The 24,479-nt window shown below is 39.1% G+C and overlaps 1 protein-coding gene across 3 annotated transcripts in view; it reads left to right on the forward strand.

The window, feature by feature from the left end:
- RAPGEF4 (Rap guanine nucleotide exchange factor 4) overlaps nt 1-24,479 on the forward strand; it is a 285,199-nt gene that overhangs the window by 27,582 nt on the left and 233,138 nt on the right. For all 3 annotated transcript variants that reach the window (XM_063077705.1, XM_063077715.1, XM_063077719.1), the window contains exons 2-3: nt 19,562-19,704; nt 22,262-22,350. In XM_063077705.1, the coding sequence (XP_062933775.1) occupies nt 19,562-19,704; nt 22,262-22,350 (232 nt within the window). The remainder of the gene's footprint in view (nt 1-19,561; nt 19,705-22,261; nt 22,351-24,479) is intronic.

Consider the following 24,479-nt stretch of genomic DNA (forward strand, 5'->3'; position numbering starts at 1 on the left):
CATGAGTAACAAACCATAATTACGAACACGTATAGCGAGTTTACTATAATAATCAAAAAAAGCTATAGTAAAAATGACCTGGCACCTTTCACGATTTACATATCTGTTCTTGGACAACATTGTAATTGGGAACAAATGGTTCACATGATGATCAAATAAATGACTATAATTTGTGTTACTTTCATACAGTCAAGCCATATTTTTTTGTTTTCCTGATATTGTGTACCCTTTTCTCATCTTCACACACCTACTGACACTTGCAGATGAGTGTGTCTGGAACCTTACTCATCCACAGCTGGAGAGCCCTTGTCCTCCATCTCCTCCTGCCCCAGGCTCGAGAGTCCCAGTGTCCTCTTCCGGACCCTCCCCCTACCATCCCAACCCCCAGTGCCCAACAACCAGTGCCTTTTCAATCAGAGCTGCATCCTGCTGTACTCCGCTGACCTGGGGCTGGAGAACAAGGCAGTAGAAGCTCTAAAGCCAGAAAAATGTGGATTATCTGGTGACCTGGGGAGGAAGAAAAGTGGACCTCATAATCACCATACAACAAGTGAGGGGAGGGGGCTGCAAATGATATGAATTGGCTCTAGATCCCTGATATCTAGGAAAGTACCTGCACAGTGGTGGAACAGAAAAGTTTTCTAAGCAAGGTGCATGCAAAATTTATGGCTCAAACCTGGATACTTTTGAGAGTGAATGGAGTTAGTATTAATAATTTCAGTGGACTACAGGCATAAGCCATGATTGTTCCAGGAAAAATTGGCCTTACTGTGACACTCTTTATAAGTGGGCATTGGAGAGAGAAGAAGACAGTTATGGTATCATCACACCTGCATGAGCATGTGGATGTTCTCTAAGTGACACGGAAGTGAAGGCAGCATGGTACTGTGAAAAGTACGATTTATGAAGTCCTGAAAGCATTGTCCTAATTAGTCTCCTTACCTTTTGTCCCTTTCTCCTCCAGTTCATTCCCTGCTAGAAGAATAATTTTCCAGAATGGTGGCTCTGATGTTTTGTGATTTTCTGATTTTTAAAAAATCTCTGCTGTCCCCCAGTGGTTAGCAGAATAAAATCTGTACCTGACTGGCTGTCGTTCAAGTCCTGCCTCATTTGGGTCCCAATTTTATTTCTCAGTCCTCCTCTTGGAGGACCTATTGGAACTTCAGTCTCCTGGAACTACTGGTTACTCCTGGCCTATAATTTCCTACCTCTATGCCCTTGTGCATGTTTTATCATCTTGTTTCCTGGAAACCTTTTACCCTCTGCCTGTACTTAATGCAGAGCTGCTCACTCTCCACAACCTACTTAAAATTTCAGCTAAAATGCTGTGGAAAGTGGAGAATTAGAAGAAAAAGAGTTCTCTGTGAAGCCTTCTTTCCTCACTCTTGTCTCATCCAGCTCTGCACCCCTGGGAGTTTGTATATAGACCTCTGTGCACCTTTCCATGGACCCACACAACTGCTTTTATCTTTGCATTATCATCATTTCGACAGATGTCTTAGATCCCCAAACAGATCAGAAGCTGTTTTAGGGCAGAATAAAGATCTGGTCCTCCTTGCAGTTCTCAAAAAACTTTTCATTGTGCTTTGAGCTTGGTAGACATTGTGCTTTGAGCTTGTTGAATGAAAGAGGTTAGAAACGGGAATTCAAAATTCTGATGCTGCTTATCTCTGCACGAGGAAGAAAAGCAGTAGGACAAAGGCACTTCCGGTTGTGCTTGCTCGAAGACTTGGGACTGGGATAGATGTGGGCATCTGATTCTTTCTGGCCCTGAGGAGCGGCTTCCTCTCCGTCACCGGAGGGCTAGAAGAGGAGGCCCATTTTTTCGCATTTAGGAAGTCTGTTATGTCTCTCAAACCCGAGCTGTGTCTTTGGCATGGGCGGGTAGTCACAATATCCTATAGCTAAATGGACCGTAAAGGACCGTAACAAAGCCCCTTCCTGAAGTCAGCATTAGCCAGCCACTGGGCCTTCGGCAACTCTGTTTCTAGGCATATTATTGCCTGGGTCATAATTGCTGGTAGTCATAATTAAATGCAATAATTCAGACCTTGCCTGAAATTATATGTAAGGTTGGCTCTCTTTTAATTTAATCAGCATTTGATACACTAGCGTACCTGGCCTGGACTATTAATTCTGACCACTTTGAACACCAAAATGACTAACAGTAAAAAGAGAGGCTGTCAAATTGAATCTTCATCTCTAACTAATCATAATCCCTGCCATATGTCCTTGGCACAAATTGTGCTGCCTGGGGCTTTTCGTTCTATGCAGTGAGGCATGCTAGAAAATTTGTGTTGCTGAGCAGTGCTCTTGCCATTTTACACACTGAAGGGGGTACCAGAAACTGTTTCCCAAAAGAACAAAACTCAAGGCATCTGTTATCTCTTGCATTTGTTTTTCTCTAGTATATAGTTTTGGAACTATAGAATGAGATGTATTATACTCCGTGGGTATGACAAAAGGTCTTTTTGTGTAATTGAAGTTTATAAAAAAAATCATATTAGCTATTTTCTCTACTAGCCACCTCAGATTTATTTAACACTCTATTTACTATTAAAGCCTGAGCACTGTGAAAGAAAAGGGGATTTGACTATATCCTATTTTGCCTTAAATAATCTTTAGTTTGCAGATACTCTTTAGCTTATTGGACTCTATTACTACATAAATTTTAGTTTATAGGCCAGAGCCAGCTATACCATAAGGAGGACTTCATTCTGACAAACTTCCTAAGCATATTTTGACTTAGCAATGAATCTGGAAGGTCCAGGCACATTTTGGCTAAGATATTCAGATTCTGAGCCACCAAATAGTTACAGAGGAACACTTTGACATATGATCCTGATGTATTTTTACTTATTTTTAATTCGTTGGCTCAATATGTAACTCCTCTTAGAACATGGACTTTTCTGAAGCTGGACAGAATCTCAGAAAATTTAGCCCCACATCTCCCTATTGGATATGAGAAAGTCAAGACTCAGGGAGGTTAAACAATTCGCTTAGAGTAGTACAGCTTGATATTGGTAGTGTTAAATGTAAGTGACATCATATAACTTCCACTAAATTCTGTTAGTCACAGGGCCAGCCTAGATTCACAATGATAGAAAATAAGTCTCACTTCTTGATGGAGGTGATGACAAAGCATTTGTAGCCATTTTTAGTGCGCTGTACTTATAAAGTAGAAATTTTACTTTATAATGTTTTAGACTCTTTGGGGTATTTACTACCTTTTTAATTGGAAAAAATTCAGTCATTATTTCTTTAAATATTTTTTTCCTCTATTTTCTCTCTCTTCTCCTTCTGAAACTTCAATTACACTTAGATTAAACTCTTTTGTCCCACAGGCGATTGAATCTCTGTTCCTTATTTTTTTAAATCCTTTTTTCTCTCTATGTTTCTGTTTGGATAATTTCTATTGCCTGCCTTAAGGTTCAATGATCTTTTTTTTCTGCAGTGCCCAATCTTAAGTCCATACAGTGAATTTTTTTTCATATTTTGTGGTTTTCAGTTTTAGAATTTCCATTTGCGTATTTTTTAATAGTATCCATTTAACTACTGATATTCTCCGTCTGTTTACTCATTATGCTACTCTTTTCTTTTAAATCTTTAAACATATTTATTATAGCTATTTTTAAAGTACTTGTTTGGTATTTTCAACATCTCTGTCATCTCTGGATCTGTTTCTGTTAATTTTTTTCATGGTTATCGATCACATGTTTAGGTTTCTTTGTATATATAGTTATTTTTGATTGCATGCTATACATTGTGGATGCTATGATATTGTGTATAGATTTTTTTTTTTAATGTCAGCTTCTGTTTTCTTAGGCAGTTAACATACTGGCCAATCAACTTGATTCTATTGGGCTTATTTTAAAGGGTTTTTAGAGTAGGCCTAGGTCTTGTACTACAGTAGCATTTTTGGAAACTCAGTTGTATGTCTAGGGTGATCATTGAGGTCTGCTACTTTGGCTGATTGTTGCTGCTATCTGTCAGCACTGTGTGACCTCCAGAATCTTCATTCAGCTCACATTCTCCTGGAGCTCTTATCTTCCAGGACTCTCTATGAGTATTGGCCTGCATATGTACAGCTAATGGCTCAAGAAGACCCCTATGGTAAATTTTAGAGCTCTTTCTATAAACAGCTTCTTTCTCTTTGGCTCACTTCACTGCAAATTCCAGCCACCTCAGCATCACTGAATTCTGATTGCTGCCTCACCAGTGCAGTGCGACTGACATGCTTTGTTTTGGTTCTTCCTCTCTACCTGTGTTTCAGAAAGTGTTTCCAGGCAAAACATCAAGACTACTGTGTGAATCACCTCTTATGTTTCCCTTCTTCCTGGGATCACAGTACTGCATACTTGTTGTCCAATGTCTGAAAGCAGTTGCTTCATATATTTTGCTCAATTTTATAATTGTTTATTGTGGGAGTGTTAGTCTGGTACCAGTTACTCAATCATAGCCAGAAGTGGATTTTTTTCCTTTAATAGTGATATAACAGAATTTTCAAATAAATAGAAAATTCCTTTTATTAGTGAAAAAACATAGATTATCATTCTACATAGTGCTTAGGTGACCAATCTGGAGCGTCAGATATAGTGAACTAAAGACATGTGTAGGGCTTTCTTTGACTATTGGCTAATGTGTGTGGTTCAATAACAGGCTGATGAGCCGATGAAATGAATTCTAGTTTAAAACCCTTGGTTCTGGGTCACAATGATGCCTACTTTGACTTGCTAAGTTCTTTGCTCTGTCCTCTCTCTCCTGGCATCCATGGAATTGCTCTCTTATTTAGGCCTCATGCTTGAGTAGTAGTTCCTTATGGGAACTGAACAGTCAAACTCTTATAATCTTATTACTAATCTAGAGACCTGTCTCCACCCAGCGTATCTCCATACCAAGTTTTCTATTCTTGCCTGTTAATTATCAATTGAGATAAAATTCAGCAACCCCCACCCACTTAAACTATATTTATATTAAAAGTATTGTGAGGCAGGAGAGATTAGTTATCAAAGGAACAGCCTGATTATCTTCACACAGAAATAATAAACCCCTTCGTAGTTGCTGGTGCTATATTATATATTCCAATTTAGAATCATTTTCAATTTGGGCCTAGTTTAAGGGATTTCTTTGAGTGTATCCCTTTTTTAAAAAAAATGGTGCCTGTCCTTGATTCTGAGATAGAGCTTTATAATTGTATTATTTCCATTTCCTATATGGTTTTTGTCTTCAGAAGAAATGATTCTTTGTGCATTTTTTCACCAAGAACACTGGTAGTCTGAAGAGTCATTATATTACTCTGATTTGGGTAAGTGTGATAGAGAACAGCAAAAATTTTGAAGATAGGTAGTTTCTTAACAAAAAGTAATTTCCTTATTCTCTGAAATGTTATTAACTTTTAATGATAATACATTGTCGTGTACAAATACAAAAGATACAATAAGTATTTTATTCTTTCAGCAGTGTTTATTGGGTACATACTATATGCCAGATACTGTTCTAGGTACTGGAAATACAGACGTTATTGAAACAAAAAATCCCTGCTTTCATGGAACTTACAATCTAGCAGAGACTAGACTATTTATTAATAATCAAAATAAACAAATTACTTATTATAATAAATATTGTGTTAGAAGGTGTTAAGTGCTATGGAATAAAACAATGAGGGTAAAAGGAGGTTTAGGTGCTCCTGAGAAATACTACATAGGGTAGTCGGGGCAGGCTTCATTGAGAAGGGGATTTTTGCTCAGATTTGCAGTAGATGAGGGGGTGAGCCGTGCAGGTATCTGGAGAGAGAGTATCCCTGGCAGAAGGAAAAATGAGTGCAAGGGCTCTGAGGTAGGACAGAGGCCATCGAGGTGCAGCAAAGACACTGGTGTGTCTGGAGAAGGGGCAGTAGGAGGAGAATTGTAGGAGATGAGGTTCCAAAGGGAGTGGGTGACTGGGGTGGGGCATGGGGGCCACATGATGGGGAACTTTGGTTTTTACTCTGTGTGAAATAGGGAGCCACTGGAGGGTGGGAGCAGGGATTGCTGCTAGCATGTCTGTGCAAGAGTCTGGGGGAAGAGATCACAGTGGCTTAGACCAGGGCAGGAAGACTCAAAGTGGTGAGAAGTGGTGGGATGCTGGAAATATTTGTATGTCATATGTGTGTGTATATTCATTCTGGGCAAAATGCAAAAATTAATCTCCTCCTTCTTTTGCACTCCATTCATTTAGTCACTCCCTAGAGGCAACCTTTGACACTGTTTTCCAGTTTTTTGTCCAAACTGCTAGACATATCCTATCTATTTATAAGTATATGTATATCGTAAACCCTGTTTTTTACTGAATGATACTGTGGGGAAGGAAAAATAATTTTCCCTCTACCCTTCTTAGTTCGTGGCTGGGCCCCTGTAACAAAAGACTGATTAACAAGAGAAAAACAAACAGAAGTTTATGAACATGTACATCTTATACATAAATGGAAAATACCCAGGGAATGAATTATTCTCCTAGAAGTAGCTCAGAACTCTGGCTCGTATAGCATCTTCAACAAAGAACAATAAGTTTTAGAGAAGGAACAAGACAAAGGAAAAGGACCTTGTTTCTCTAGGTACAGCAAATTCTGGGAAACTCATGGTAGATAAAGGCTAGTTAGTAAGTTTGTTATGTAGACTCCTTTGGTGCCATCTCCAGGCTGATAAAGGTTAAAGTCATCTCTGGTGATTAGCTTTTTTGTCTTTCCTTGCAGAGAGGGAAGGAGGGATATCTTTGTAAATTTATGTCCTGCTTTTTAGGCAAATAGGGGGAGGGCAGAGAGCTTTTCTTGTATCTGCTTCTTCTCAATTGCCTTCAGCTCAAAATAATCCTTACACCAACTGACATGTGTTGGGGTGGCATATTCTGCTATCCTTCAGTACGTTGGATTGTTTCATGTTGATAGAGCTTCCTCATTCTTTTTAAAGTTTGTATACCATTCCATTGTGTGGACTTATTATTTATGTCCATATATAAATATATCTAGTTTCATATCCTAGTGCATAGTTCAAAAAAGTTGTGATTGGGGAGCCATCAGACTGGGGTGGCTCTGGCACTTTAAATTACTACGTGAACGAAAACCAATGTAAACAGTAAATTGAAACTAGGGAATGTATCAGTCAGAAACCACGAACTAACCTCTAACTAGGGACTTTCAACTGTAACCAGTCAAAATTGTTTTCTTTGTCTTGCTTCTGCAAACACTATAAAGGTTTCCTCTCTTAGCCTTTCCTCCAGAGTGCTAGCCCATTGAGGTCTGGTGTTGCCCTGATTCATGAATTACTGAATGCTCAAATAAACTCTTTAAAATTTAAATGTGCTTAAGTTTTTCTTTTCTAAGCATACATAATTTTATACATGTGCAAGAATATCTGCAGAAATCCTGTAACCGGAATTATTGTATTGAAATATTATAATTGGTGATAGAGGCTATCAAATTGCCCTCCCTTGGGTTTGTACTAGTATTTACTCCTATTTACTATGTATTTTTAAACTTTAAAAATATTTAACTTCTTCGACATTCATATCATCTATTGAAATTGAGGCCGTTCATTCATAGGGTGAGTTCTTTTAGCAACCAGAGGTGTTTGAGGGAAGAAGTAAGGATACTTATCACCCAATTTATTATGTGTGAAAACCACCAGTGTTTTGGTGCTATTTCAATATTGCATTGTTAAAGAAAAAAAGTATTCAAACACTTGTTAAAGATGGTAAGGCAGACTATTCAAGGGGGGGACATGAAATAGCCATAGGGACCCCTGCAGTGGGGTCTTGCAGTAGCAGAATCGCTCTGTCTCCAACAGGACAAATGAAGGTTTATAACTGAGGCCCAGGGTGAGGGTGTCAGTGGATGGAAAATTACTAAGAGGAAACATCAAGGATGAAGGGGTTTCTGGTTAAACTACTTGGTAGGATCATTGCTGAAGGCAGATCTAGGTGATAAGATGTAGAGGGTGGTCAGATACCAAGGATGGGGATCTTCACTAAACGGACTTAGGAGGATTCTTGCTAAAACTGAACAAATTTTTTTTAAAAAGGACAGAAAAGGAAACCCAAGGTCGAGCCTAGTCAAGCACAGGACTCAGAGGAGACTAAAGTTTTAGTGTAAGGAGAGAGTCTTTGTCAATATATTACATCATATTTTCAAAGTGTTTTGTAATTTTTAGTTCTTACAGAAGGCCCATCAAGCCTTACAGTGATGTCAGAATAGAGCCTGGCTCTGTGTGAGTGCTCAGGACATGTTTGTTGAGTGAGTGAATGAATGAATGAAAAGCTTGCTTGATTCCTGACGAGGTTTTCACCAGAGACGCATTCCATGTCACACACAGACTTAATGTTAATGACGAGAATAAGCATCAAGATTCCTGACTTCTGACAGGCACTCATAACTTTCCAGTGCTACACTTACATACTGCTCCTAAATCAGGTCCCCAACTTAGCATCTTTACCCACTTGTTCTGTTGGTTCTTCAAGTTGCCAACAGTAGCAGGTACTGGGTGACACTTGGGGAGATGCAAGGGGTGTTCCATGGATAGCTAGGATGAAAACAAAGTACACAAATAACTGAAAAGACCTGAGGCATCTGTCCGCGTAGTTAACTCATCAATTTCTTCTTTCTTAAAGCCAGAGATTCCCAACCAGCTGATCTAGTTTGAGAGTCTTTTTCAAACCTTCCCTGCTAAAAATGTGTTTCCCTCTGCTGCTGCTGGTGTGTCCTATAACTCAGCTGGACTGGGAGGATGAAAAGCTGAAAATCACTGTTCCAGGTAAAGGAATGTCTCCTCTCATGCTCAATATACTTCCTTTCTTCCGTGTTCTGTCTCTTTCAAAAGTCCCCTTCTTGTTGCCCAGGAATAGAGAGAGCTAAGAAAAGACTGTCGGAAGGATCTGACTCAGGAGATGCCCATTCTCTAGCCCTCACAAGCAAACGCCCTTAGTGGGCTCCCCTAACATTTAGTTGCAATAGTGACAATTTTTGAACAGTTACGTCAAATTTGAGTGTAGCACTAAGTAATGTAGAATGATTTGTTTAGAGCCTCTGCTTACTTACATCAGTTCAAACTTATCTGGAAAGCATTTTAAAGAAGCATCATTTATCAGTCATCTCAGAAGCAATTCCAAATTTTAAGGGGCCAAATGAAATTACTTTTTAACTTACTGCTAGTACAGCAAGGGCACTGCATAGGGAAAATTAGGGTACAGTTCTATTTCATGTGCTGTTTGGGGTCCAGCGAGCATCCCAGTTTGGCTGGGGTCTGGGGACCTGTGGTTGATGTGCTGTGAAGAGCCTGTGCTCAGCCTGACCATCCTGTACTGAGGTTAGATGCTCAGGAACAGTCAGAAATTTGTGAACAGACTATGTTAAAGTTGAACAAGCTGTACTTTCATTTTATATTGCATTTTAATTGTAATGAGACAAATTGCAACATTCTGAGCCTGGTCTAAAAGGTTTTCCTCTCTCTATATTCACTCACAAATGCAGGGTCAAGCATTATTTAGACATTAGCAGGGCTAGTCATGCCCTCTGCCTGTGGTGGGATTTTTCAATTCGTAGCCCTGGACCCCAGAGCTGGCATTTCACTCTGCCATGGGACAGATGACAGAGTGGTTGTCCCCAAAGGGGAGGTGGAGGAATTTGGACCCTTCTTACTGCTTTGCTCAGGACCACAATGGTGGTCTGCAGTGACCTCTAAGCACAACTCTCTTATCTCATCTGGGGCCTTGAGTGCTCAGTTTCCTCTTCATTCTTTTACAGAGACATAAAAGCAAGCTGGCATGATTGCCAAACAGGGTGACCTTATGCCAGGAGTTTTCAGACTTCACGTGCTCTGCTCCCTGGTGGTGAATGTGCAGGCCATATTTTGCAAGGGTCATAGAGGTCTTGGTGTGCCTTGCTTGAGGGACAATCAATATTAACTGTGAGAATAAAAAGTTGCAGTTGCCCCTGGTATCTCAGGATCCTTCAAGATTTTTCTGAGGATCACCTTGAACACTGGCAGAACCAAGAGCTTCAGCCAAGATAGAATTTTGGCAACTGAGTTGAGGGGTGTGTGCCTGTGCATACACCATGAGTATGTATATCTGTGTGTCTACCTGTGTGTGCATGTGTGTATCTGATGTGTGTGTGTACCTCTGTGTATATGTATGTGTGTATATGTGGGTATCTGCATATGTGTGTGTGTTTCTGATGTGTGTTTGTGTGTGTATGTGTATCTCTGTGTGTGTATCTGAGTGTGTTTGTATGTGTATGTGTATCTCTGTGTGTATGTGTGAATCTCTGTTTGTGTGTGTATGTGGGGTAAGTATGTGTGTGTGGGGTGGAGGTGGGTGGGTAGGAAACTCACAGAGAGAGGAGTCAAGAGAGCAGATCTCCAGGGAGAGAGCCCATGGTGATACTCCATATTTTTTGGACAAAATGACAAAACAATGGTGGCATTGTCATAAAAAGAGAGATGAGAAGGAACTGATTTTAGGAAGATTTTACAATAATGCCTTGCATTCATATCTTTGTAGAACTTTCATCCACAAGTGACATCTTTCTCTTCTGAATTCCTTTTCCCTTCTTTCCTATTTTAATAGTGCTTCTTACCACGTTTCACCTTGGTAATAGCTGTATGTATATGTATATATCCCTCACCCATGTTTAACTTTCTGGGTTCAGGAACCAGGATCTTTGTATCACCTACATGCTTTATTCACTTCTCATATAGATACTCAGTAAATATTTGCAGGTTAAATGAATTTTCAACTCCTTTCTGAATTTTATTGACATTGTTGGGAAAACTTGTAATTAGGAAAGAGTAAACATTTCAGTACTCTAAGTGGTTAATAATCATATAATTAAAATGATAACATGGTAAGTGGTAAACATCTTGAGTTTCAAAGACTTTTGATATATCCATCTCACTGTGGCATCATGAATACACATGACTTTAGCATACTAATAGTCACTTAACCTGTATCTAAATGTGTGTAAAATGGGGTTCATAATACTTGCTTTATCTAACAGGACTGTGATGATCAAAATTTTCAATAGGAGTCGAAGCCCTTTGAAAAGTTAGTAGTGTTACAAAGACTGGGATTGTTGAGATGTAGTGTTTATGATCTTACTGTTGTTATAATAGAGGGAAAAAACTAATTATGCACATCTATCTATAAAACCTGTAAAAGGCATACAAGAATTCTAGTATATGTATTTAAGCACAGTATTCATTGTTTTGATTAGATACTCCTTTTAAAAGGGCTTAGTGGCTAATAATGACAATGATGACGATGATGGTACTAGTACTAAAAATAGCTTCTGTAGCCTTTTATAATTCATGACGTTGACATGCGTTATCTCAGATTTGACAATTCTTCATTAGGGGCAGGGAGGAATAGCTCTTTACAACACTAAATTACTGTTAAAAAGAGTCAAACTGAACGGCAAAGTTGTTTTAATTCAAATGTATTTAGATAACATTAAACACAGTGTTCTGAAATACATCTACTGATCTTCAGAAGACAGCTGAAAAAAAAATTCATTGAGGTAGTTGGGGAAGCTAAGCTTATGTTCCTGTGAGATGACCACATTATCATAGTCGGCTGTTGTCCATTTCTTGGCCCAGCCTTCTGTTTATGGTTATGGAAAGCCAACTGGGCAGAGAGCTGTCTTTCCTCACCCTCCCTCCCTTCCCCTTCCCTTCTTCACGTACCTCCTGCACCCACACAGGTCTGGGTGTTGGGGTGTTGGAATCTACCATTTCCCAGGAGGTCTCCCAGAGCTTTGGCAGGAGTTGGCACTAAGGGTTCTACTCAGCTGATTGACAAGGGGGTGGGCTCTCTCCACAGCAAAGGGCTTACAAATATTCACTATCATATAGCCAAACACAGAAGTCACCGAAGGGGAGAAGTTTTTGCTGATTTTGTGATTATTGTATATTCTTTCCCACATATGCCTTTATGTTATTATTTTGTGCTATGGCTAAACCAGAAACTGGTTGATTAGTTCTTAGAAGATCCAGAGTTGATTGAATTAAAATTTAAGAGTACATTAAATGTTCACATTGCATACTGCATGTGGGCAGCATCTGGAATCCAGAACCTTTGCTATCCCATGTACACCTGACTTTGGTAGTTCTCACGTTTGCTTACCTGTGTAGTAAAACAAGGTCCAGCCCCAAACATTATTGGTACTCACGTTACAGTACTTACTATACTGTATTCTAATTTTAGTTACATGACTCCCTTCTGTCCTAGGTTGTGAGCTTCGCATGGGTAGGGCTGGCACCTTGCTCATCTTTGTGCTTCCAGGGAAAGGTATCTGATGTACAGTAAGAAACAATATAGTTTACTAAATGGATAAATAAAATGAATGTGCATTCATTGAAAGATGAATGAAGAGTCATTTAAAATTTCATAGATTTTGATAATTCATATTGCAAAGTTGTCTCGCTAATTTGAATGTCATTAATTTAAATGGTAGATGCTACAAAAAGTTGGAAATGTATAGAGATCACAAATACATTCTGATAAGATGATCTTTTTTAATACTACTAATAGGTGTTATTTATCATTGCAATTTATATAGTACTTAAAGGAATTTTATTTCATCAGAAATACTTTTCGTTTGAGCCTTTTGCTAACTTAGATGGGTTAACCTCTTTACTTTCTGAATTAGAAAGTTTTTGATGACTGACCATGAAATTCATCTTGGAATAGCTGAAGAACCATCAGAAGAAATAAAAAAAAAACAAAAAACAAAATAAGAATACAGAGTGATTCAGTGGTTTATAAGAAATAAAACCCAGCTAGCATTTACCAGATGAATGAATAGATGAATGAATGAATGAAGGTGTGTTAGTTTGTCTGGGCTGTTCTAACAAAATACTGTGGGCTGGGTGGCTTATAAACAAGAAGAATTTATTATTCTTACAGTTCTAGAGGCTGGGAGCTTCAAGATCAAGATGCTGACAGATCTGGTGTCTGGTGAGGGCCCACTCTCTGGCTCATAGACAGCACGTTTTTGCTGTGTCCTCACGTAGCAGAAGGCAGAGCTAGTCTCTGGGGTCTGTTTTATAAGGATGCTAATCCCATTCATGAGGGCAGATCACCTTCCAAAAGCCTCACCTCCTAATACCATCACTTTGAGGGTTAGGATTTCAACATATGGATTTTGGGGGGACACAGACATTCAGACCATAGCAGAAGGTATCTTCACGAAGACAAATATATATGCATAAAACATGAAATAATAAAGTAATGGGATTAGATGCCAAAAAAGAAATGTTTTCAGTTGGATTTCAGAGAAGAGAGAACTTTGTAAGGAAAAGCTCTGTGAAGGAGGTGTGTGAAATCCAAACTGGGCCATAGGGAAATTAGTCAGTGTGAGAAAATAACCTGTGTCTGTGTTAGTTTTCCATTGCTGTGTAACAAATTATGACAAACTTAGCTGCTTAAAACAGCGCACGTGTATTATCTCACTGTTTCCATGAGGCCATGAGGCACAGCTTGTCTGGAAGCTCTCTGCTCAGGGTCTTAAAGGCTGAAATCAAGGTGTGACTGGGCTGTGGTCCTTTCGGGAGTTCAGGGACCTTTCAGAGCTCACATGGCTGTTGGCAGAGTTTAGCTCCTCGCAATTGTAGGACTGAGGTCCCTGTTTTCTTGCTGACTCTCAGCCAGGGGTCATGCACATTCCTTGCCACATGACCCTCTTGCAACATGACAGCTTCCTGCCTCAAGGCCAGCAAAAGAAACCTTCGCCTCTTTTATCTTCTTTTAAAGGACTCACTTGATTAGGTCAGGCCCATCCAGGAGAATCTCACTTTGATTAACTTAAAGGCAACTGATTATGGACTCTAATTACATCTGCAAAATCTCCCCACCTTTGCCATCTATGGAAACATAATTATGGAAGTGATGTCTTCCCACCTTTGACATTTTCCATAAGCAAAAAGCAAGTTACAGCTCCTATCCACACTCAGGTCATTGGGGTCACCTTAGAATCCTGCCTGCCACCATGTCTTCTTATGCAAATGATTCTTTTTAAAAATTTTATTTTATTGTGGTGACAGTACAGCATGAGATCTACCCTCTTAAAATTTTAAGTGTACAATACATTGTTATTGAGTGTAGACACAGTGTTGTACAGTAGATCTCTACAGCTTATCCATCATATTTGACTTAAACTCTATGTCTGTTAATTAGTAACTCCCCATGCCCCCCTGCCCGCAGTCCCTGGTAGCCAACATCCCACTCTTTTATTCTATGAATTTGACTATCGTCGATCCCTCATTTAAGTAGAAACATGCAATATTTGTCTGTCTGTAAGCTTATTTTAGCATAATGTCCTCAGGTTCATCTATGTTGTTGTATATTACAGAATTTCCTTCATTTTCAAGGGTAAATAATATTCCATTGTATGTATATACCACATTTTCTTTATTCATTCATCTGTTGATGGACATTTGGGTTGTTTCCACATCTTGGCTATTGTAGATAGTGCTGCAATGAACATGGGAGTGTGAAGATCCTGATTTCAATTCTTTTGTGTAAGTACCCAGAAGTGGGATCAATAGTGGATCTATTTTTAATTTTTTGAGGAACATCTAAATTGTTTTCCATAGTGGCTACACCATTTTATATTCTCACCAACAGAACACAAAAGTTCCAATTTCCCCACATCCTCATCAACATTTATTGTCTTTATATATATAAAGACAATATATATATATATTTATATATATATATTATATATCATGTATATTTAATATATATGAGATATATATATTTTATAAATATATATATTTATATAAATATATTTATGTATATATTTGCCATCCTGATAGGTGTAAAGTGATATCTCATTATGATTTTGATTTGCCTTTACCTGATGATTAGTGACAATAAACACCTTTTTGTATACCTGTTGGCCATTTGTATGTCTTCTTTGGAGAAATGTCTATTCAAAAACTTAGCCCATTTCTTAATTGGGTTGTTAGGTTTTTTACTATTGAGTTGTAGGAGTTGTAAATGATTCTTGTTGTTGTTTGAAATTTTTTCTAAAGTAAAATATTTAAGAAATGGGCCCTAGGTATTAGGCTAAGGAAAATATCTTCTCTGTACTTAGAGCGTTTACTTGGGGGACCAGCTGTAGATAGTTAATAAGGCAGAAGAAAGGAGCCTAGAGAGAGCTGTAATTTGAGAAACTGCATCATCATTTTGATACACTGTAAAAACTTCCTAACGGGTCTCTTGGCTGCTGTCTTCACTGTCTCCCATCTGCCTCTACTCCTAGTCAAGGTGATCTTTCCAAAACATGCATCTGGTCATGTCACTACCCTGTTTAAAATACTTCTGCTGACTATTAGATAGAACCCCAGCTTTCTAGCCTCATAGGACAGGACCACCTTGCTGTTCAGCTTCATGTCCCAACATGGGCTTCCCGTGCCCTTCATTCATGCTCAGTTGAGACAGTGGCAGTAGGGGTTAAGGAGGTGGGGGAGGACTTGAGAGGCAGTAGTAGATAGGTTTACCTGGATGTGGTGAGGGAGAGTGTCTCAGTCTGTTTTGTGCTGCTGTAGCAGAGTACCTGAGACGGAGTAATTTATAAAGAACAGCAATTTATTTTTCACAGTTCTGGAGGCTGAAAAGTCCAAGATCAAGAAGCTGGCATCTGGTGAGGGCCATCTTGCTACGTCCTTACATGGCAGAAGGTGAAAAGGTGCAAACCCACTTTCTCAAACCTTCTTCATAGTGGCATTAATTGATTCATAAGGCAGAGCCTTCGTGTCCTAAACAAGTCCCATTAGGCCCTACCTCCCAACACTGCTGCACTGAGGATTAAATTTCCAACACATGAGTGTTGGGGGACACATTCAAACCATAGCAGAGGGTGAACCTCCTCCATGCATGAAATAAGCAGAGCAGATGTGGTGGCAGAGGGGGAGAGAAGATAAGTTCAGTCTGAGGTCACTGTAGAACATCACCCTCAAGGACTTCTTGCATGCTTGGCCCTGTACCAGGAACTGGGTGATCTATAAAGGAAGTGCCGGACATGACCTCTACAGGGATGAGCATATATGTGGCATTAGGAAATTGGAGACTCATCAGAGAAGAGGGGCAACAGAAGAATTATCGCTGGTGGTAGATTCCAGATGTAGATTAGTAAAGGTGTCACTTAATAACTGAATGACATTTTCCCTACTTTATAAAGTATCCAGTAAAAGTAATGACAAATATAATGTTGCTTTTCATTGTTTCTGCGGCTTAAATGTTTAAACAATGGGTGACATTAGGGCCTAATTGGGGATACATAAAAGTATTAGGAGTAGAGGTTTCAGCCTTGTCCTGACTGTGTCAAATTAATTTTGCCTTTCCAAGTGTCTTTTGTCACTTAGTAATATGGTTATGAATTTTGAAGTTCTTTTGTGCTGCTTCGGACTGTATGGAAGTACATAAGTTTTTCTTCTCCTGCTTTCTCAGTATCCAGTTTCTTCTGGAGAGTGTTGGGTTGAAAATCTTTTTAAACTGCCCTAGTCTGTCCTCCTGATATGGGACATACTCTGGTGAGAAGAAGCAAAAGGTATGCTGCTTCTTGATGGAAGATAGATCAATCTCTGCTTATCTCTTTTTCTATGTAACAAAGTAGAATCTACCATATCAACGTCCAGTCAATTCCCAGCTCATCTGGTCTTTGTGATTCCACTTGTTGTCACTTGTTTGCTGCCATTGCTTTGGGCCTATGGCCAGTGCCAGTGCTGCTATGGAAGCAACCTGGCTCTCTGCTGGTACCAAAGCTGTTTCCACAAAGTGTGCCCCACTGGCTTGGCGCCCCACTGAGGGGTGCCTCTTCTGGCTGCTGTCGTCCTCACTTCCTGTAAAGGCTTTCCCACCAGGCACACAAACTGGAAGTTGTCTGTACCACTGTCCACACCAGTTATTAATTGCTGAAGTTCTAGTCCTTGTTCCAAAGCCCCATAACTTTGAAGGCATAGCTCCTAGTAAGGAATGTGGAAAGCCCTTCCAATGGGGTGACAGGTAGAAAGAGGCACCAGTACTGAGGTGTGGTGCCTTCCCAGGTAAAACCTGCAAATCTCTCAGTTCTTTCGGGTATGTTGTCATCTCAAAAACTGGGCACTAGTGCATCAGGATTTCCTTTCCTCCTCCCCAGGAAGCAGATTCCAAACCCTTTTGGTAGGGGTTAGTTGGGAGGCTAGCGGAGGTTGTGGGCATGTTTTTTGAATCTAGTTTTCTTGGGCCTAAAAGTATGATGGGGTGAATGTTGAGAGGTGAAGAGCTCCAAACTAAGGTCATGAAAGCTGGTATCTTATGTCTTTGTTTTAGTGACAGGTGATCTACTCTGTCCTCCAAAAATGCTCATCTCTCATGGTGGGATCTGTCTTCTTTCCAGCAATGTCCTAAGTTCCTTGGAACTTTGGCACATCTTGTCCTGACTTCCATATTAGTCTGGGTAATGCTAGTTGATGCTGTGGTAACACACCTCCCCCATCTCAGTAGCTTCACACAATGGAGGTTTATCACTTACACAAAGTCTTTTGCAGGTTGTACATCTTTCTCCATCTTGTGGATATAGCATCTGAAACACATGCCAGAACAAGACACACAAACTGGATGGTTTAAAACAACAGTAATTTATTCTCTCACAGCTCTGGTGGCTGAAGTCCAAAATAAAAGTGTACGTAGGGCCATGTTTCTCCAAAGGTTCTAGAGAAGAATCCTTCCTTGCCCGTTTCTAGCTTCTGATGGTTGCCAGCAGTCCTTGGTGTTCCTTTCTGCCTCTGCCTTCACATGGCTGTCTTCCTGTGACTCCATGTCCATGTTTTCTTCCTCTATAAGAGCACTTGTCTCTGGATTGGGCTCCATACCTAATCCACTATGACCTCATCTTAATTTGATTACTTCTACAAAGACTTTATTTCCAAATAAGGTCATATGCACAGGTTCATAGTACAGTAGTCCCCCTTATCTGCAGGGGGTATGTTCCAAGACCCCCAGTGGATGTCTGAAACCATGGATGGTACTAAATCCTATATATACTGTGTTTTTCCCTGTACGTACATGCATGATCAAGTTTAATTTATAAATTATGCACAGTAAGAGATGAACAATAACAATAATAAAATAGTACCATTATAACAATATACTGTAATAAAAGTTATGGAATGTGGCCTCTCTTGATCTCTCAAAATATCATAATGTACTATACTCACCTATTTTCGGACCATGGTTGGCCTCAGCTTACTGAAACCATGAAAAGCAAAACCGAGGATAAAGGGGACTACTGATTTGGCCCTCCACATTCAACCAACTGCAGATCAAAAATATTTAAAAGAAAGAGAATAATAAAAAATAACAATACAACAATTAAAAATAATACAAACGAAAAACTAATACAGTATTGGGGTACTTCAAAAAGTTCATGGAAAAATTTGTTTTATCTTTTAATTCTATTTTCCACAAAGTTTTTGAAGTACCCTCATTTAATAATTATTTACATAGCATTTACATTACATTATATTAGGTATTATAAGTGATCTACAGATAATTTAAAGTATACAGGAGGGTGTGTGCACAAGGTATATGCAAATACTATGCCTTTTCATATCATGGACTTGAGCATCCTGAGATGTTGGTATCTGTGGGGGGTCCTAGAGCCAATCCTTGGAAGATACCGAGGTAGGACTGTAGTTTATACGATCTGTAAAACTATCTTATTTTTGTTCGGTTTGCTGTTTCATGTTAATCCAGAGATTACAAAATGGTAGTCAACAGGTTGGATCTATTCCATGGATCTTTTGTGTGTGACTCACACAATGTTTAAGAAATGTGACTAAACATGTACATATCTAAATTTACCTTGAGCAATTGGAAGATCTGATAACATTTCTAGGACCGGGTTTCCTCAGAAAACCAATAATAAGGAAAACAGCCAAATAAGGGCTGTTCCCCGTAGACAGCCCGATCTCTGCAGTTCACCATGATTGCTGCCATCCATTCCCATAAAGTCACCAGCACTGAGGCTGACCGTCTTCTCATTCGTTTTTGTGCTTTCACCATTGTTGTCTTAGACAATTTTTCCCTTATATGTGGTTCTTTTTACTCACTTTACCTGATTGGCCCCTGTAGACATTTATGTTCGTGACCTCAATTTTTAGCAAAATCTGCATTTTTTAGCAAATTTTTTAGCAAATCTGCAATTTTTAGCAAAATCTTATCACATTCTGGCACTTCTAAGGGTTTAAACACTACCCAAAAGCATCACCTTGAACTGAAGACTCTGAGGTTGATTTCCTCATATAGCCATCTGCAATAGTAGCGACTTGAGGTGCATAGATGACAAAGTTCCAGAAATAGCTATAAAAGGCCTGGAAATACCTGTAAAGGCCAGGAAACACCTGTGATGGGGCAAATAAATATTTGTAATAAAATGCTTGTAATTGGGGTAATAGCATAAATTTGAATATAATTAGAACAATGCCTGCTGGCTCACTTTCAAGTAAATTCTTACTGATATAGCTTTTTATGCCTTTTTTCTCCTATACAGACCACTGGAAAGATCCAGCGAAGATGTGGATATAATCTTTACACGACTGAAAGAAGTTAAAGCGTTTGAGAAATTTCACCCAAATCTCCTTCATCAGATTTGTTTATGTGGTTATTATGAGAACCTGGAAAAAGGAATAACATGTAAGAAATGCAGCTCCCGTAGTATATTTTCATGTATGGTCTGTGCTCATTTGTGGTTACCCTATGTGGATGGATAGCAAATGGAGGATTTATGTGCCAAATATTTGAGCTTCAGCCAAGGGTATTAAGTTGACATTTCCCTTTATTCTGTTTATTCAGCTCCATGTAGGCGTTTCCTTCACTCCTTTGTTCAAGCGTGAATGTGGTTCCTACAGGGCAGCCTGCTGTCCAGATGGAGCTGGAAGGATGTACTGATTCATACATTTAGCTGTGTCCTTAGAAATTCAAATAATTATCTTCTCTAATTCAAGAAATATGTCACCAATAGGATATTAAATAAAGATAAAAGGTCTCTTACTAATGCTAATAGTAATGTTTTGAATTAACCTCGGTAATATCATCTATTCCAGGTGTGAATAAAGGGCAGAGAGAATAAAATGATAGGGTAACAGCTGCATTTTTTTAAAGTATTTTTTCATTAAAAAAGTATTACTTCTCTATCTGTTGGGTGCTTTATGCTGTAATAACAGAAAACTTCCATTTAATTGGCTCAAATAATCAATTATTCATACAAGAAGGAAAAAATCAATGATTCATATATAAGAATCCGGAGGTAAGATGACATCAGGGTTAATTAGCAAAGTGGTTCAATGACATTATTCAGGTACCATGTTCTTCCTGTCTTTTTTTTTTTTTTTTGTATGCATCCTCATATGTTGGCTTTTGTCCTCAGACTTTTTCCAGGTGGTCCTAAGACAGTTACAGTAGTTAGAGGCATTGCGTGCCAGTACAGAAGTGCCCTGCTGAAGGACTCTTTCTTCTTGTATCTCTTTTTCAGAAATCCCCCAGCAGACTTCTTGTCTCATTGGCCAGAATTGCATCACATGCCTATGTCTATAAACCAATCATTAGCAAAGACAATGGGATCGCCATGATTGATTTAGACCAATCACCATTACTCTAGTGGAGCGAGGGAAAAAACTCGTATGCTCTGAGCATCTGGCCCTGTGGATAAGGGTGGAAATTTGTATAAAATCTGGGTTCGTTTATAAGAGAGCATGAATGGTTCTGGGTGGCAAAGCAACAGGGTCTGTCACCACATCATTGCAGAAAATTTAGAAAGTCAACAAAATAAAAATCACCTCCAATCCCCAAACCCAGAATTACTATTAACATTTTCTGTGTATTCTTCTAGATGTGTTCCCATGTGTACACACACATAGTCACATTGTTATTTTTTAAAAAATCTATATGTATTATTTTAAAACCAATATTTTTTTTTTCTTACTGATATCAGAAACTGCACTTTGGGGGGGGGATGAGACTTTCTTTCCTGGATCTTAAAGCCATTTTCAAAATGAATCTTCTATGATCTGTGAATATGATTGGCAAGCGATAATGTCTTTTGGGGCCAAGAAGTTCATGAAAGGTAAAACTCTATATCTAAAATGAGTCACTTACAAAGGCTCAGAGCAGCAGAGTTAGCGGAAAGGCCAGCTGTAAACTCATCAGCCCTCGTCTTAAGCTTGTCATTGTGCTTGGTAGGATGCCATTGCTGTTCTTTGCCTTTCCACAGCACGTCCTAGTCAGGGAGTTCAGAGAAGCTTGTCGTCATTAATTATGGCTCCCAGAAGCTTGCTCTTATGTAGTGAACGCTAGTCTTGCTAGAACTCAGCTGTCCCACTGAGCTGTCCATGTGATATTTCATTGAGTCATCTGACCAGTGATTCTAACTGTGAAAAGTATTTAAAAATATCAGATTATTTCATTTAGTTATTCAGCTAGGATATTTAAAAGGACAGTTGGTTTGTACGAGATTTTTGAACCAGTGTTTCAGAATTACTTTTCAAAGTCTGGTCTTCTCATGGTGTGGAAACTAAGTCTCTATGTAAATACCTAAATATTTTCTCTCTTAGATTACAAACTTAAAGCAAAACCAGCTTCAGAAATTTCTGATGAGAATCATTTCCAAATGCCTAAAAGTAGTGAATTTATAAAAGGAACAAGAAAATGGACAATGATAATATAGTAGTTCAAGTTTTTGAACAAAGCAGATTTTTTAAAAAATCATTCATTGATCAATTTAAAAGAAGACAAGCTATTTGAGAAAAAACGTTGCTTTTAATATAGATTTAGGAAATTGGGGTGGCAGTCTGGTATTCTGTTGAGTCAAATAACCTTGATAATATGTACCCCATGTAGAGTAATAATTTTCTAAGAATCACACAGTATAAGATAAATTACATAGAACATCAGTTAATTCTTCTTAAATTCAAAATACCTTATAGCATTCAGAGTTCTGGTCTCTTATTACAGCTCTGTGAGTATAGAAGAGTTCTGTTTAGTAGAGTTCCACTTCATGGAATGTTGAATAACTAGGATATTGCTTCGTTGATAGGTGAGATAAAGAACATATATTCTTGTGGGAACAGATAGAGGAAGGATGGTAAGCTCACTTAGGTCCAGCTCATGCTTATAATAACCAGTGAAAAACTATCAGGTCATACAGTAAAACCAACTTGTATTTGGAATATTTACATCACTGTTTCTTTTTCAGTATTTCGGCAGGGTGATATTGGAACAAACTGGTATGCTGTCCTGGCAGGGTCTTTGGATGTGAAAGTATCTGAGACCAGCAGTCACCAGGTAATATACTCTTATTCTCTTCTTTAAAAAGTAGAATATATTATTATTATTCTTTGAAGACACATTATCCCGATGTCTTTTATGCCTTCAAAATTACATTGTCAAATATATTTCCTCTTTCCCATAGTAAAGCGTTCAACAGTGTTTGTCAAATTCTTTTATTAAGTTAGTCAACAAACATATATAGTGAATGTCTTCCGTGATTTGAGTGTGGTGCCAGGTGTTGGAACATGAGAAGCCTGTCTTCCAGGAGCTTGCTGTCTATTGGGAAATGCAGACAACTCAATTGTAATGTGATAAATTGCTGTTGTAGAGAGTGAAATGTGAGCAAAGGGAAAAGAGAAGCAAGTCTTCCTAGGTTTCTCCTTAGATCTTTCCTGCATTCTGTTGCCTGACTTTTCTTTGACCTAGAAAAGCTCCCCTCATCAGTCTTTGAGGAGCTCCAGCGATGCAGAGGAAATGCGATCAATGCAGTCCCTCTAAAATCTCTATTTCTCTACCTCATCTTTTCATATGTGGGACAGCCAATGATATTTTTTTTCCCTAAAGTACTGCACTGACCTTCTTTTTTTTTTTTTTTTTTGTCGTTTTTTCGTGACCGGTACTCAGCCAGTGAGTGCACCGGTCAGTCCTATATAGGATCCGAACCCGCGGCGGGAGCGTCGCCGCGCTGCCAGCGCAGCACTCTACCAAGTGCGCCACGGGCTCGGCCCCTGACCTTCTTTATCTTCATTAGTCACCAGTGAGGAGCTTGGCATCATAGAAGATAAAACTCATATTCTTTTTTCTATTCAAAATGTTTGTGAATATTTAAAATTGGACCTAGAGTTGCCTTTCACATCTGCCAGAATCCTTGCTCCATCATTACATGTGGCTTTAATGGACACAACCTTCCTGTTTAGAGCCAGGAATCTTGAATCTGAAAAGTATGGCCCCGGAAGAGCCACCTTCATGTGTCACTATGAAAATGTTCCAAGTCTTATATCCACATATTCAGGATTCAGATAAAACTGAGGGAAGAGAATTGGGTAATTGCAAGTCAGAAAGAATTATCAAGAAAAATCAATGAATCAGTTAAAGGGACAAATAATGTACAGCCAAGTGCATGTTTCGGATGGTGTTTCTGAACCTTTTCTATAGTAACACACTTCAGAGGTGAAAAACATTTATGACACGCTAAACTTGAGATTTAAATTTTACAGCGACTTGTGTGCATACAGGATTTGTGGGCAGTCACCATCTTAAAAATGGAGTGGAATCCCAAAAGGTTGTTGGTAAGGTGGGCATTTGGAATTTGGAATAAGAGTTCCTGTGTTATGCCCAGTTGTAATGGATAGTTAAAGTCTCAGGCCAGAGCCCAAATCCTACTTAACCCATAGTATACTCTTTCTGTGCATCAATGCATAGAAAGTTCCATTAGACTTTGATGGTACTTTCCCTTTTCCCCTCTCTCATAGGGCTGGTTTTCTCTTGGATTTCAGAGAGGGTTAAGATGGGAGGTCGGTTTTGATTTTTCTAAGCTGCCTCAAATTCCTAATAAGACTGAGAACAGCTAGCATTTCTTGGGCAATTTGCCATACCCAAGACACTTATCCATATCCAATATACCCAGGATTCTCATATTTATCCATATCTGATATATTCAGTATTTCCTGGATCTTTTCTGGGCAGTGTTCCAAGCACTTAATGGGTACTTATTTACTCCTTTAGTCCTAAAAAACAGCCCTATGAAGTAGGTCATATTACTGTTCTCATTTTACAGATGACGAAAGTAAGGCCCTGAGTGGTTAAGTGACTTGTCCCAAGTAACGTTTCTAGAAATTATGTGAACCAAGATTAAAACCCAAGCAGGCAGGCCCCTGAACTTATGTTCTTAGCCACTGCTCCATAAGTATTTGATTCAAAAGAAACATGATGAAAAGTGCAACTTCCCTCTCTCTCTACACTTTGTCATCCTTCCAGACTACCCCATGTCTTTATCTCTGCACGTCTCCCACCTGTAGATGTTGTCCTGGTGGATGCGCTCTGGGCCGCTTTGCTCGGAGCTGCTCCTGCGCTTACCTTACCCAGGTTTACCCTGCGTGGATGTGCCAAAAAGGCAGGGCCTGGAGGAGGAGGATTCTCCTTGG

This window comes from Cynocephalus volans, chromosome 1, assembly GCF_027409185.1.
Source record: "Cynocephalus volans isolate mCynVol1 chromosome 1, mCynVol1.pri, whole genome shotgun sequence".
Classification (NCBI taxonomy): domain Eukaryota; kingdom Metazoa; phylum Chordata; class Mammalia; order Dermoptera; family Cynocephalidae; genus Cynocephalus; species Cynocephalus volans.